Raw genomic sequence first — 16376 nt, 5'->3', positions numbered from 1 at the left:
AGCCAGTCCACTACATACTTCAATTTTTCAAGGCCTTGTGGATCCAGAATTAGATAGAATATAAAAAAGTATGGTCTAGAGCTACTACTTTTCTTTTATTGGACATTTTATTTCTTTTAGTATAAATAAACTGATGCTCACATTTTTGGGGGAGGTGGAGGCAATGACAATATTTTTGGCTCACAACAAATTTCCAAAGATCTAAATCCTCAAGACTTTTTCAGACATACTGATAAGTTACAACTCCCTTATGTCCTTATGTTCCGTTGGTCTTTCAGAGCCAAGTGTAAGGATTTATATTTGTTCTAATTAAAACTTCTATTGCTTGATTTACCAAACCTTCAGTGTCATAGTTAAAGTCTTCTCTCTTACACTGCCTTTTTTCTATTATTATTATTTTTTAAAGATTTTATTTATTTATTTGATTAGAGAGAGAGATCACAAGTAGGCAGAGAGGCAGGCAGAGAGAGAGAGGAGGAAGCAGATTCCCTGCGGAGCAGAGAGCCCGATGCAGGGCTCAATCACAGGACCCTGAGATCATGACCTGAGCCGAAGGCAGCGGCTTAATCCACCGAGCCACCCAGGCACCCCTATTATTATTTTTAAGTATAAAAAAATCAGTCTCATAGACTTTACAATGATCGTGGTGGTGGTTACATATTTATATGTATTCATCAACACTCATAGAAGCATACACCAAGAAGAGTGAGTTTTAATGTATATGAATTATACCTGGAAAAAAAAAAATCAGCCTTACATTCCAAATATTCCACTGTATTTTTCTCCCAGATTAGGCCTCACTGATATATGTTGATTGATAACCTCTGCAAAATGGAAGAACCCAACTAATGGAGTTTTCATAGACTTTGTATTTTTATTCATTTGAGATCAATGTATTCTGGGTTTGATACCTTGAAAAAGCATCAGGGTTTGGTGTTTTTTTTTGGGGGGGGGAGGTTTTTTGTTTTTAAGATTTAATTTATCATTTGACAGAGCGAGAGAGAGAGAATACAAAGTAGGGGGAGAGGAAGAGGGAGAAGCAGGCTCCCTGCTGAGCAGGGAGCTGGATGTGGGGCTCGATCCTAGGATCCTGGGATCATGACCGGAGTCGAAAGCAGACGCTTAATGACTGAGCCACCCAGGTGCCCCTTAAAAGCATCAGGGTTTGGTTTACTAACCTGGTCAACCCAGTGAATGCATTATTACATTTTATCAGTTCCCACAACACAAAATGCAAAGTAAAAGTGATGGACTGTGAAATAATGTGAAAATAATATTAAAGGAATTATAATCTTTCATAGAACTAGGCTAAAAACAAACAAACAAACACAGGCCTATCATTTTTGTGTCTGAGTAGAAGTTAGATCATTTTCCACCTGTAAGTTTGACAAGGATTTTAAAAAATACTCTTCAGTGCTGGTGAAGGTCTTGTGAAATACATGCTCTCACGGTGTATGTGACGGGCTTAAGTGAAACAGCCTTTCTGGCCTTTGAACCTATCCAACAAGAACTTAAAGAATTCGACTGGAATACATATATTCTGAGAAAAATTAGAAGAATTACACCAAACTTCTAGCAGTAACCAGCTATCTCTAGCTAATGGAGACAAGCTGTTTTGCTTTGTTTTTTAATGCTTTATATAAAAAAGGATATTTAAAATATTTCTACAGTGAGCCCATGTTAGTTTTATAATTAGAAAAAAGAAATATAGGGGTGCCTGGGGGGCTCAGTGGGTTAAAGCCTCTGCCTTCAGCTCAGGTCATGATCCCAGGGTCCTGGGATCGAACCCCGCATTGGGCTCTCTGCTCCACAGGGACCCTGCTTCCTCTTCTCTCTCTGCCTGCCTCTCTGCCTAGTTGTGATTTCTCTCTGTCAAATAAATAAAATATTTTTTTAAAAAATAAAGAAATATATATATATATATATATATATATATCTTATAAAAATATCAGTCAAAGAAAGGGGAAGAAAATAAACCACCAAAGGAAGGAAATGGGGATAATTTGTCGGGGGGGGGGTAAAGATTTAGCTGTCACTGATAGGAATTATCAAGAAAACTATGTCTTTCAGGTAGTCAATAGTTTCATAAAGAATTTCTGTTCTGAAAATGAACAGTATTTCCCTTGTGAAGCTTCTGAATGCCACAGAAGATTCAAATATACAGCAACTCAATAAGGGATACTTGAACTACCTCCAAATATTTTTCAAATAAGAAGTGTTATACAGAATTATTAAAAACCATAAACTCATACCTTGAAGAACGATGCTCTGGTTTATTTCGTTCGTTGCGATCTGTAAAGGAAGGAGACAGTAACATGTCAAAATACTCTTCAGAAGCCCTGGGAAAGAAGTTCTCAAATGCCAGCTGCCATACCATAGATTTCACCAAGGACTGTTCAAAGGTTGCTGTGTCTTCCCCTGTATGAGGCTGTTCATCAGAGTTGAAAAGATTTGTCTGACAGAAGAGGTACAAAGGATACAAAGATAGACAGGCATGCAAAGTTTTTATGGTTTGTTAAAATCATCTACTTGGAAAGTATATCATTACACATATTATTTCATTTTCAAAGACCTTGGCTGTTTTTTAAACACTCTGCTAAAACCCAAACAAATTTAGCTAAGGAAAGAAAGTAAGGAAACTGAAAAGCCACAGATTACTCAGCTCAAAAAAATCATTCCATGAATCATGGTTGGCAAAAGCTTCCAACAGAATAGGGAGGGGGGAAAATGAGCAGTCAGCTACAGCAACATCTGCAAACACCCTAAGAACCAGACAGCCTCATCCTTAACTCTCTAGTGCCCAGAACTTTTCAGAAGTTGGATTTCACCATTTCACTGATAATGAGGTGTAATGTGCTACACAGAGGGCAGTGATTCTGGACCACGAGTGCCTCCTTCCCCTGGGGACACTTGACAGTGCCTGGAAACATTTTTGGTTGTCACAATTGGGGAAGAAAGAGCTACTGGTATGTGGTAGGTAGAGAGCAGTGATGTTGTTAGACATCCTACAATGCAGCCTACAACAAAGAATTATGTCATCCAAAATGTCGATACAGCTGATGTTGAGAAACTTTGCCACGGGGTAAGAGACAAGGACATGGCTGCTTGAAGTTTTCACATGTGCCTCTTTGAAGGCTCCTGTAAAAGGCTGTTAATTAACCAGAAGACAACTGTATACAAGAGAAAGAACTACAAAATCCACAGGTTGTCTTTTTTTTTTTCCTCCAAAAATTTTTTTTCAGTACATGCTTAAGAATAAACAAAGTGAAATGGAAAAACTAACAACAGAAAGCAAAGTGTAAGCCACAATAAAATCCTACGCAATGTTATTAAAATACAGTTTTCTGAAGTATCTTCTGAATTAATACAAACAATATAGAATTTAATGGCAAAACAAAGACTGGACAGGAATTATTTTCCCCCTAATTTCACTGCTTGTGGAACAGCATAAAGATACTAAAAACACACTATAAAACTTCTCGGGAGAATTATGGAAGAAAAGGCGTTAAGATTCACACAGCTAAATGTATTTATCAATTCTTTCTAAATAGGTTCATAATGAAAAAGAAATGCTTTTTAAACCAAGGAGTTAGTACACAGGAAGTATGTTTTCTGAAAGACTAACACGTAGGAAGAGTCACAATAAAACATGTTTGTTTAGATACACTGCTCTCAAAAAGCACAATGTTAATATGCTTCTGGTTCCAGTTTCTCTCCACAGTGACCTGGTATTACTGCCGCTTTAAAAAACTTTTGCTTTAACTTAACTTCGTTTTACCCACCCTCAAATAAAAACATCATGTTTTTTCACTTGTGGAGCACTAAAAATTTAAAGTCGTAGCAAGATAAGCATTTTAATCATTTTTTTCAATCGCTCTTCTTCAGCTTTAGGCTGCTAGTTTTGTTAACAAAAGGAAAATATCTCAAGGCAGAGTTGAAAACTGGAGGCAGATCAGCTATCCTCGTATAACAAAGCAACAACTCTTACCTGTGGCTAACGATGAGCTAAAAATCTGCCCAGGATACCATTTGCTGTGGCTGGGATCCTAGTTTCGTAGAGTTTATTTAGGCATGGAATAGCAAACTCCCCCCCAAATCTCCCTAGTGGTACAACACACAGGAAGAGGGGAGAAACAGAGTCATGATGCGCGTAAATAAGACTCAGCATCTGAGGGCTTCCCTCCAGGGCCTGTTCTGATTGGCAGATGTGCTATGACCAATCTACACAGCTGGAATGTGTCCACTCAGGAAGCGAAAGCCTCGTAGCTCTCCTTCATTCTTGGTTAAAACAGGAAATTCTACAGTCACTTTATACTTTGTGCTCTAAGATGATATAAAATGCCTCCCCACCATACTTCTCTATCGAACTAGTTGATAATCTGTTGGAAGACATTTTTAACACTCTCTCCCAAATTCCCTCTGCGTTGTATGTGTTATTCCCTTGCAAATATACGTGCACAGTGATTATGACATTTTAACACGCCCAAGACCCATATATTTCATAATTTGAGGGTAAGATAAATCATCTGTTATTCACAATATCCCCCTTTTCCCCAGCTCTTGACAATGGAAAACAAATTAAAAGGTGTTCTTGTCCTACTATTTTTTTCTCAAAGTATAAAAACAATCAGATTTCACATTTTGCCATAACCCATCTTTTAGCTTGAATACGTATGCATGTAGTACGTATCTGTTGTGTATCTGTGTGTCTACACAAATTTTTAGATACTTACTTTAAGCAAAGTAATTTTCATGACAATCAAGATGATTGTGCAATTGTCCAGAAACAACACTAGTGGCGATGCTGAATTTTTGGCAAATTAATAAATGGTTATTATTTTGGTTCAAAATCCAAGACTGAACAAAAACAAAGCACTGAGGGCAGATTTGGGATCTGGATCTTGCCAACAATAATGAAACATCTGGATAGAACTCCGTTAAGAAAAATGAGAACAGATTCACAGCAAATATGGAAACTTCATCTTGACTATACACAGTGCTTTAAGCATATGGATTTTATTTATTTCAAGTCAAATACTCTTTGGCATATAACCCCAGCCTCCAATTTTTTTTCAGAGTTTCTAATTTTTAAATAATTAGGAGAGAATATACTTGCAAAGGTTTCTTGAACTTTTACATACTCAGGAATCATACAAATAACTTACCAGACCAAAGTCTCACCATTTATATGAAAAAAAGAGTTAATAAAAATAAGAAGGCTCCAAGTCTAACATTTAGCTGCCAAACAGTGCATTATCCACAGCAAATGTGCAACAACTCCAGGGGCCCACCAAAGGCCAGCAGCACACTCTCAACGTGAAGGTCAGCGTGGCCGGATAGCAATGTAAAGTCTGTTGGTTTTGTACATATATCTCTCTCTCTCCCTCTCTCTCTCTCTCTCATAGGTATATGTCTCTCTCTCTCTCTCTCTCTCTCACACACACACACACACACACACACACACAGTGAGGCAAGAGAGAGAAAAAGAAAACATGCTTGCACTCCCTGTTCCTATTCATCCACGTGTCCCGGTTAAAAAAGCTAATTGAGGAAATGGAAGACTATCCCACAAGCAGAACACAAGCAAAACATGAGGCAGAACTGGTGCAAAGGGTGTTGTTGGCTGTGTGAGTGTAAATGTTATTGGGAGGCAATGGGGGAACCCAGGCACATCAAGGGGTCTGAGATCAGGAAAGTAAGAGGACGTTATTATCATGGGTTGGTGACTCTGTAGGAGAACTCTTTGCCCAAAATTTCCTGCCCTGATGACTTGTGATTCTAAATAATCTGGACATACATGAATCCAATGTTTATATATTTAGGTGATATTCCACTTAGGTAGAAATGGGCTCCTGTTCTGGCAGGGACAGCTTTTTGGGAATGGCTAGGCAGAGGCTACTGATGTGCAACTATTCAGGGTGATTCTGAATCTAGTAATACGGCAAACACTTTGAAATGAAGATGACAAAAATGCAAATGTCATCCTTTGCTTTGATTAAAACTATGAAGAATGGCCAACTTAGAACTTATTAGAATCCATGGTAAGACATTCAGGCTTTGAGGATTTGGCTTTGATCACTTAACTGGACAGAAAAATCAAACCCCATTGGGTAGGGAACTTAGACTACTAACTCAAGTTGGCAGTAGAAAGTTCTAAATCATTCTTTGAAATTAGCGGGAAGACTCAAGTCGACATGAATGAATACTCACAGCCACGCTCACAACAGAATAGGAAGTGGTATAATGAAAGCCACCTTCTACCTCGTATTAGGGTATTAAAATGAATAGTATCTTTAAAATTAGTATTATCTATAAAGGGATTCTATATCATACTCCCAAGGATTATTATCAAATCCCAACTTGGGAGTATACAGTATATGTTACTTTTAAAAAATGGATCAATCCTGGGGCGCCTGGGTGGCTCAGTGGGTTAAGCCTCTTCCTTCGGCTCAGGTCATGATCCCAGGGTCCTGGGATTGAGCACCACATCGGGCTCTCTGCTCAGCGGGGAGCCTGCTTCCCCCTCTCTCTGCCTGCCTCTCTGCCTACTTCTGATCTCTGTCAAATAAAGAAATAAAATCTTTAAAAATTAATTAATTAAAAAATGGATCAATCCTACAGAAATCCTTTGTGCCATTCAGTATTTTTTTTTTTTTACGATTTTATTTATTTATTTGACAGAGAGAGCAAGAGAGCACAAGCAAGGGGGGACAGTAGAAAAGGAGAAGCAGGCTCCCTGCTTGGACCCTGGGATCCCGGGACCCTGGGATCATGACCTGAGCTGAAGGCAGATGCTTAAAGACTAAGCCACCCAGGCACAGGCGTGCCATTCAGTATTAACCAAAGGATCCACACATTCTGAAAAAGAATTCCCTGCAGGAACAATATCATTACCTCATTACTTAGAAACAGAATAAATAAAATAATGTGTCCATCCATTAGAAGGAGGAAGATATTCATGGATCATGAATCTCACTTTGGCGCCTCTTGGAAAGACTGGGAAAGTAGTTCCACTCAAATAGCTCATGGATGGAATTGCACGTATATGAGATAAGAGTTTTCAGAGGCTTTATTAAAGTCTTTAAATGCTTCTTTTATTTAGGCAAAGAAAACTGAAAATATATGTCTACTTAAAAAGAAGCTAGGGTTCATTCTACAAAATTACTAACACTAATACTTACTCACCTCCTCCTTCCAGTTCATTTCACCACTCTCATTCAGGTATGTCTCCAAATTGACTTTAAGTAATTTTTGAGACTCCCATAGTAAACTGTATATTGGTCTTTCATCCTTTTTTTTAAAAAAAATTGTATTTATTTATTTGAGAGAAAGAGAGCTCAAGCATGAGCACAAGCTGGGGGGAGGGTGGCGGGGGAAGGGGGCAGGCAAAGGGAGAGGGAGAGAAGCAGACTCCCCATTGAGCAGGGAGCCTGAAATGGTGCTCTACTTATCATGACCCTGAGAGCATGACCTGAGCACAAATCAAGAGTTGGATGCCTAACTGACTGAGCCACCCAGACACCCTAGTATACTGCTCTTTCAAATAGCAGGTTTTCAATAAATATGTATTTGCTGTGTTGAACTTAAGCAAGTTATTACTACACCAAGAAATTAAAGAGAATCTCTGTGAGTTACCACTTCAGGAGGCTTATTATAGAGTTTCTGGGACTGCTACCCATGCGTCTATGGGTAAGAAAAATTTAGTCTACAGCATGGTCAATACTGACACCTGTTATTAATTCTAAAATGTCTAAACTCATTAAAATGCAGCACCCTAATCACACAGAGAGGGAGAAACTAGAGAGGATGGGAAGTGTTTTTCAATAAGGGAATTATGTTTCAACAAAGCAGACTGTCTCTGGAATCTGCCCCCCACCCCCACCACGGCTACTGCCTTACCTGTATTTTTTTTTAATATTTTTTATTAATTTGACAGAGAGAAATCACAACTAGGCAGAGAGGCAGGCAGAGAGAGAGGAGGAAGCAGGCTCCCCGCAGAGCAGAGAGCCCGATGCGGGGCTCGATCCCAGGACCCCGGGATCACGACCCGAGCCTAAGGCAGAGGCTTAACCCACTGAGCCATGCAGGCGCCCCTTTACCTGTATTTTATGTTCTGATCAGCACTTGTCAGGACTATTGCGTCTTGACTGGATTTTCTGGTTCTAGTCTCTTTTCCTCTAATTCAGCTACCTTGCTGGCCAGACAACTCTGTGCCTCAGAAAAATTATCAGTCACCTCATGCTTAGAGTCTAAGAGGATTACATGAGCTAATATCGTGACATCCTCAGCACTTTGCCTGTGCAAAGTAAGCAATCAATGAATGTCAGCTGCCATCTTGTGAAAAGGCCAGCTGTTTACTAGTGGCAGTGACTGGTCCTGCCCTATGGTGACGACACAAGTTACTCAGTCTCTTTAAACCTAGGTTGTCTCATCTACACAATAGGGAAGAATGCTATCCTGATGGAGCTTTTGTGAGCTAAAGGAATTCAACGGTATAAAGAACTTAGCTTAGACCCCTGAAACAAATGCTACATTATATGTTAATTTTAAACAATTAAGAAAAAAAGAACTTAGTTTAGTACCTGGAACATAAATTCCATGACCCTGTCACAACCTAACTATCTTTAGTGTCTGGCACAAAACCACTTTCTTCATGAAACTGTCCCTGACTCCTCTTTCTTTTCAGCATCCTTATATTTCATTTCCTTTTGCTGCTGTAATAAATTACCAAAACTTAGTGGCTTAAAACAACAAAAACTGACTATACTATAGTTCTAGAGACCAGCAGTCAAAACAGGTCTCATTAAGCTGAACGTCAAGGTGTCTGCCCAGCTATAGTCCTCCTGGGGGCTCAACGTGTGAATCTGTTTCCTCGTCTGACTTCTCAAAGTCACCTGCATTCCTTGGGTTGTGGACCCTTCCTCCAACAACGCAGCATCTTTACATCTTCCTCTCATTCACTCTGACCTCTTCTGCCTCCCTTTTCCACTTAAAGGACACTTCGGATTACACGAGGCCCACCAGGATCATCCAAAATTATCTGTTCGTATCAAGGTCAATTGATTAGCAATCTTAATTTCTCTCTGTCATGCAAAATAACATCTTCACAGGTTCCGGGGTTTCGACATGGGCATCTTTGAGGGGGCAACATTATTCTGCCTACCACATCCCATCAGAATTCTCATACTATCTGTATCACTCACTTGACACTTAGCATATGTGTCTTATTACTTAAAGTTTCAGGCACATGTCTATCCCCTTATCTAATCAGTGTGCCTGATGAGGGCAGTACTCTTTTTTAGTAAACTCTGTGTGGTGGTGGTGGGCGGGGCGGGGGGGGGGGGGGGGGGTTGGTTTGAACTCATGACCCCAAGATCAAAAGTAGCAAGCTCTACTGACTGAGCCAGCCAGGCACCCCTGCAGGACTTTATCTTAAAACTCTGCTTCACAGGCAGACTGTAAACATTTACATCTGTACATGTTTGTTGATGATGGTAATGTCCTATGAATGCCAGTGAAAAAAATGTGTCTTCCTAAGAATGCCCATATGTGTTTTTACTTTTTATAAACACAGTCATGATTCAAGAGTCACCTCTGCCCTATTAATGACCCATGTTTGGTCTACTCATGTCTCAAAGTAGCTCTCACCAAACCAAACCGTACATAGAGGAAGAAACGACAGCACATTTGAACTCAAAGAAGAATCACCTATTTGGCATGAGACTGCAACTTTTATAATATTTTTTTCTTTAAAATAGTTCAACTGAATCATTTTGATTATTGAGTGCAACTCACTACTGAACCAGGCTTTTTAAGGTAATAGCTTCAGAGATGAAAAATCAGAGGCACCATCTACACTGCCCCTCTTCACCCCAAGGTGCATTTGATAGCAACTTCAGAAAGATGGACATTTTACCAGTGCCACTCTGGTCCTGGGAGCAAGGTGGTGAGGCAGGAGAAACGGAACCAGGCTTAGAACAGGGTGCCATCAATTCTCCTTGCTGTTCCCACCTCAGGCTGCCTAATGATTTTCTTAATAATTACTCTCAGACCTCTTTTTGGTACAAAATCACATGTCTTCTGCAAGTGAAACTCATGATTCAAAGAGGGATAAAAAGACCTTTTAGTTAAATTTGAATCTCTATTCCCCCAACTACCAAATTAAAAATATTAGAGCCGTAGTCAAAACATGAGGTCATTCCTAAGGGTTTTTCTAACGGAGTCATAAATTTTACTTAGAATAAGTAAGATACGCTACAAGAAAGGCAACCTGAGAAAGTGACTCAGTAACAGGTATTTCTTTCAGTATTTCCCAAATTATGACAACCTCTTGGATAGTCACAAAGCATATTAGTATCTTAAAGGCTCTGAGAAATCTTGCCATTAAACAAACAAACAAAAACCTGTTTAACTTTGTTTAACACAGGATTTACCAAACTAATTTGAGGATGAAGTCATACTTGGTATCTGGTAGCCTGGCACACGGTGTGATCTTATCATCACCATCCACTCCCCTGGAAAACTAAAGTCCCTTACACAGAGCTTGGTGTGAGGAGCTCCGCGGCCAGCACCAAGTGGGGTATGCAGGTGGCCGGGCTCTAATGATCTCAGCTGGATAGGGCCAGGCACAGGACCCAAATGCAAATAGAGTAGGCGTATCCCTTCCAATCCTATCAGGTCAAGGCCTGATCTTTTAAGATGGTATTAAATGTCCTTTCTATATTCCCCTCACTTATTGATCTTTGATTTTATCATTGTTTAGGTTAATTTGTGCATCTCAGAATTACGTGTTCCACCGAGATGAGTGCACTTAGTGCCTCCAGGTACCTACTACTGGGTCATAATCGACAACTATTTCAGTAGGACAACCCAGACAGAGGTTAAGTGCAGGTAGTCTAGGTCAAACGGCCTCATTTCAAGTTCTTGCTTCACCATTTATTACCTGAATGGCCTTAGCAAGATATTTAAGCACTATAAGCCTCAGTATCCACTTCTGTAAGAAAGGGTAACAGGAGTACCCATGTCTCTGCAAGCTGAATGAGGAGTACAAGAAGAAATACATACAAAGGACCGTAGGATTGCTGACTAGGATAAATGCTCAGTAAATGTTTATTATGATGATGATAGTATCAGGGAAGCAATATGCATAGAGTTCATAATACTGTGAGTACAATGATCTAAAAAGGTTAATTATCCTTTGTCCACTATGGATGTTTTTAATTCATGGAATTTTTTTTCTCTTGCTTATTCCTGGTCAAGAGGACAGGACTGTACTAATAATTAATTTCCAAATCTCCTCTTATCCAATCACTCCAGCCTCTTACCCTTTTGAACCAAGGGCTAACTATAAAAAATTAATAAATCTGGACTTACACTTTTCTTCATTTTCCCACTGCAGCCTCTGACAGAAGTGATAAATAAGGCCTAAGTAAGCAGCAGAAAGAAGAAAGAGAACTCAAAGGCAGACAGAGGCAATGCCTTCAAGATGAAAACTGTGCCAACCAAGAATCACCACCTCTCCCATCTTTGAAGTCTTTCCCCATCCCTAGTTCATCCTGAAGGTATTAAACCCTCACAGTCATTTTTTGAGACCCAAGATCTCTAAAATAAATTTCTGGAGTAGGATTAATGAGTGATATAAAGAAACAAAACAGAGAAAACATTTCTATTTATAATATGTTACTAAAAATGTTATTTATATGTGTATGTATATATATGTATGTATACATATATATGTATAAAATTACTGACATCTGCCTCTATATCTTAGGACAGAATGGATTTCTTTTGTAAGAATCCAAAAAACAGGGTGCCTGGGTGGCTCAGTTGGTTAAGTGTCTGCCTTCTGCTCAGGTCATGATCTCAGGGTCCTGGGATTGAGCCCCGCATAAGGTTTCCTGCTCAGCATGGAGTCTGCTTCTCTCTCTGCCCCTGCTCATGCTCTCGCTCTCTCTCTCACTCACTCTCTCAAATAAGTAAAATCTTTTAAAAAATTGTTATTTAATTGTTATTTCAGGTGTCAAAGGATAGATAACATCTCTAACCACAGGTTGCTTTTTCAGCTGTTAGGGTAAAAATGATGATTTTTTTTTCTTTAATGGGCAAAAGGCCCATTCTTCAACTCCTTATTCCTTTAGTTTTGATTAATTCGCAGATGTTATAACAAAGTTTTACCTTTTTACACCTGTCTCTACAAAATGAGCAAATATCAGAAACCACTCTAACCAGAGACTCCTTCATCTGCAGGGAAAAGGAGAAAAAGCAGGGAAAAAAGGGAAGTTCACCATATTCCAATTACCATACACCTCACTCTGAGGTGAGATCATTAGGCTGTGAAAATCTTTCTTATACAGGTAAGGATTTTTCTGATCTGAGTCCTCAAACAGATTTTTAGCCACAGTGGGGCAGTCTTGGTCTCTAATCTAGAATGACTTTTTCCCTTTTAATCAAGTAAAGGTAAAGCCATATCTGGCCTTGTCACATTACCTTACCTAGGGATAGACAATGTATTCTTTGCACAACACCACACTGCTTCTTGCAAATTCAAGCCCACCTGTCTCCTTCCTCTCCTCTTTATCAGCAACCTTCCATCTGCACAACCACCTTCAAAAGGCTATTTGGGACCCAAGCAAAGAGAATGCCCCATTGTCTTATTGTGTTCTTCAGCTGTATAGAATGCCTCTGAAGTAAGTTCAGTTCTGATTTTTCACAGTTCTAGAGACATATAGGATCTTTAGGAGACCTGAAAGACAACTGCCGTCTCAGCTTTGAAGCCTTACTTGATTCCCCACAAGCAGAAATATTGCTTCCCCACCCCCGCACAACACAGTGCCTAGCACTGGTCAGCACTTCCCACACGTTGAATCACCATATAATTCTCTTTATCTAAGTCTTATTGCTTCCACTTTGTAAGCTTCTTCAAGACAGAGCCTTTACGTGCCTTGCCATGGCTGGCAGAGCACCTTACACACAGTAGGTACTATCCGAGTATCTATTGTAGAGCATAATGGTAGGAGTCCTCGCCAACACCTCTGCAAATTGGGAACCCACTGAGCTACAAAAGCCTTTGTATCAACTGCTGTTTCTTCTGGGGCTGCGAGGGAGCAGTCGTTGCTAATTCATGGAGAAGACAGATTGTGCATTACCATGCAAAGGCTTCAAATAATTTTGATTTGGAATGAAAGCATTTTGAAGTGCAGCTTCAGAGTTGCAGGATTCACAAAACACTGTGTCATGAAAAATGCACCATTTAAGGGGAGGAAAAAGCAATGCAATTATTACGAAGAAGCACAGAAAGCTACACAAGGGATTCACCTTCTGTGGCTCCCAGGTCACAAGACACAGTGGAGATAAATTCAGAGCCGACGATCAGCATAATGACAATGACAACGATGACAGCTATTATTCACCGAGTCTCACTATGTTAGAGGCATTCTAATATAGTCTCTGTGGGCAGCCACGGACTGGGCTAGAGTGAGGAGACCAAACCAGGCATCAACTCGTGCCTCCTGGAAGCCCAAGGGTTAATAACCTTATGGGTGGGAAAGTTGAGCTGCGCTAGAAAAAGGGCCTGAGCAATGGATCCTGAGACTCCCTGATGTGGCTGCCTCAAACCATTGTGAGTTTGTGCTGTGCTTGCATGGGTCATAAACTGTATCTTGAGTCACTTTGAAGTCAGTACATCTGGTTGAAGAGTTGTCTGAAGACAGAGACTACCGGCATCAGAGGTTCTGCTATTAGTGCTTGGGAAATAGATAATGGGGAAGCTTGAGGGGTTTTATGCGAATGCTGCAAATTCCTTAGTAATCAGATAAAAATAGGTACTTCCTTATGATTGTTTCTGTTAGCTATATAATGCCTCACAGCCTTGAATAAAATCGGCACTGCTTGGACATCATCCACTTTGCCCCTCCTGTCCTCATTTCTTTGCAGCTCATCTTCCTCTCACCATCCTCTTGCCCTCTCGACCCTGGTCGTGTTGTTGTGCTGGCCGCGACAAGTGGCGCCCGAACAGGGACCTGAGCACGTTTAAGTGAAGCGCACATACAGGTAAGTTGTTACCCGCATTCAGGTAAGAAGAGCCTGACTTTTTCAGGGCCACAACAGGAGTAAAAAATTATGGGGCAGTCACAGTCTATGGAACAGGTCTTCTTTATGACCGCTTTGCAGGCCCTTATGAAGCAAAAGGGGTCCAAGGTCTCTAAAAAGGCCTTGCAACAGTTTTTCTGCACGGTTTCAGAGTTGTGCCCGTGGTTTCCAAAGGAGGGAACAGTAAGTTTAGATGCATGGCAAAAGGTGGGGCAAGAAATAAAGAACCAGCTTAAATTACGTGGCCCCACCGCTTTTTCTCCAGATACTATGCAGGTCTGGGAGAACATCTGTGAGGCGCTGGACCCTCAGCACTCTTTTGAATTGATCTCTATAGCCTCTCAAGAACACCTGGATGAGCTTGAAATCCATGATTTACCTGAAGGAACAGAGGATGCAGAGGATTTGATGGTTGATTTACCTTTGCCATCGACAAAGCTTGTAGAACAGACTCTAAACTCTCGTCCTCCTTCAAGCCATTTGCTTCGCAATAACGAAAAACATAGACAACATATCCCTCCTCCCAAAGTTCTTTCAACACCACCATTGGTTAATATTGGAGGTGAGGAAACTGAGGAAGAGGATGTGTACTTGGATAAGGATAAAGGGTTTTTTTTCTCTTCTTCAGCTCCAGCCCCTTTAAGATCCCTTTCGCAACAGGAAATATATGATAAGGTACCTACCCCTGGGAAATCGCGCCCTATGCTAGGAACAACATCTACTGGTACTCAAACTTTTACTGTCAATCATGCGGGGACGCAAACCTATGATTCTGTCCCTGCAAAACCTAATCCCCAGAGTGGCTATCCAATTATGCAACATCCTCAGTCTGGGGTTCCCTACGAGGATAGAGGGTCTATATCTAAAAGTGCTTTTCCTGTTTCACGCTACCCACAGTCTTTACCTAAATATGTTCCCAAAGGGGCCACACCCCTGTGGGTCACCCCTCTGCAGCAAACGCTTTTTATCAGGCACAACAGGCTGGTGAAGATACTTCTGATTTCTCTGCTTACCCTGTCATGCAACAGGAAAATGGGCAGCAAATATATGTAAATCTTAATTTTAAAATTCTGAAAGAAATCAAAATGGCCACAGCGCAATACGGTCCGACTGCCCCATGTACTCTTTCCTTACTGGACAGTGTTGGTCGGGATGCTCTCTGCCCAGGTGACTGGAAAGTCATTGCTCTAGCCTGCCTGTCAGGTGGAGACTATCTACTCTGGAAAACTGAGTTCTATGAAAGAGCAATTGAAATGGCAGTTTATAATCGCAGAACAAATATTCCAGTCTCCTATGAAATGTTAATAGGAACTGGGGCCTATGCTGAGGTTAATACTCAAATCGATTATCCTGAAATTGCATATAATCAAATTGGGCAATGTGCCTTAAAGGCATGGAAGAGGTTTCCCTCCTCCCGGCTTTCCAAAATCCTTCAAGGACCAGAAGAGCCTTATCAAGACTTTGTAGCCAGGCTTCTAAAAGCAGTGGCCCGCATTGTAGTCAATGGGGAGGATGGTACCATTATTGTTAAACAACTTGCTTTTGAAAATGCTAACTCCGCCTGTCAGGCGGCTATACGCCCATGGAAGAAAACAGGAACCTTAGAAGATTATATTCGCCTCTGCGCAGAGATAGGCTCTTCTTACATTCAGGATGTTACATTAGCCGCAGCTCTAAAAGGCATGTCCCCTCAGGAAAGGCAAAGGCGTATGCTACAGATGAGTAATAATAAAAAAATAATAATAAAAAATAATAAAAAACAGACCTGCTTTCAGTGTGGCCAGGCAGGTCATTTCAAGGCCCAGTGCCCTCAGGTGGCAGATGGACAAGTTAAAACTGGAGAGGTCAACAAAAAACCTCCCTCACTGTGCCCGAAATGCCAAAGAGGTTATCCCTGGGCAAATGAATGCCGCTCTCAAAAGGACAAATTTGGAAACATTATCCAGGGAAACCGGAAGCGGGGCTCGCTGCAGCCCCAATAAACAATAGCAGCCATGATCCCCCAAATGTCCTCCCTGGGGCCAATACCGCCGACCTCCCAGGCATCGACAAATTATACCGCGGTACCCCCGCCAGTGCAGGACTAGATTTGACCCCCAGATACACCAGTGTACTTAGAAGCGGGAGAACCCCCTAGGGCCTTGACCACAGGAATATGGGGACCCCTACTGAAAGGAACCTGGGGTTTACTTTTAGGGCGTTCTAGTTGGACATTGAAAGGGTTAATAGTACATCCAGGGGTAACTGATGAAGATTACACAGGAGAAATAAAAATTATGGTACCACTG

The 16376-nt window shown here is 40.8% G+C and overlaps 1 protein-coding gene across 8 annotated transcripts in view; it reads right to left on the bottom strand.

Moving 5' to 3' along the window:
* SH3D19 (SH3 domain containing 19) overlaps nucleotides 1-16376 on the bottom strand; it is a 199596-nt gene that overhangs the window by 87998 nt on the left and 95222 nt on the right. For 7 of the 8 annotated variants that reach the window (XM_045998241.1, XM_045998242.1, XM_045998244.1 and 4 more), the window contains exon 2: nucleotides 2253-2292. In XM_045998241.1, the coding sequence (XP_045854197.1) occupies nucleotides 2253-2292 (40 nt within the window). Of the gene's footprint in view, nucleotides 1-2252; nucleotides 2293-3988; nucleotides 4099-16376 lie in introns of those variants that run through there. The other variant, XM_045998247.1, reaches the window with a different exon arrangement.

This window comes from Meles meles, chromosome 2, assembly GCF_922984935.1.
Source record: "Meles meles chromosome 2, mMelMel3.1 paternal haplotype, whole genome shotgun sequence".
Lineage (NCBI taxonomy): Eukaryota > Metazoa > Chordata > Mammalia > Carnivora > Mustelidae > Meles > Meles meles.
Note: the sequence above shows the minus strand (reverse complement) of the source record. Positions and strands in the feature narration are given on the sequence as shown.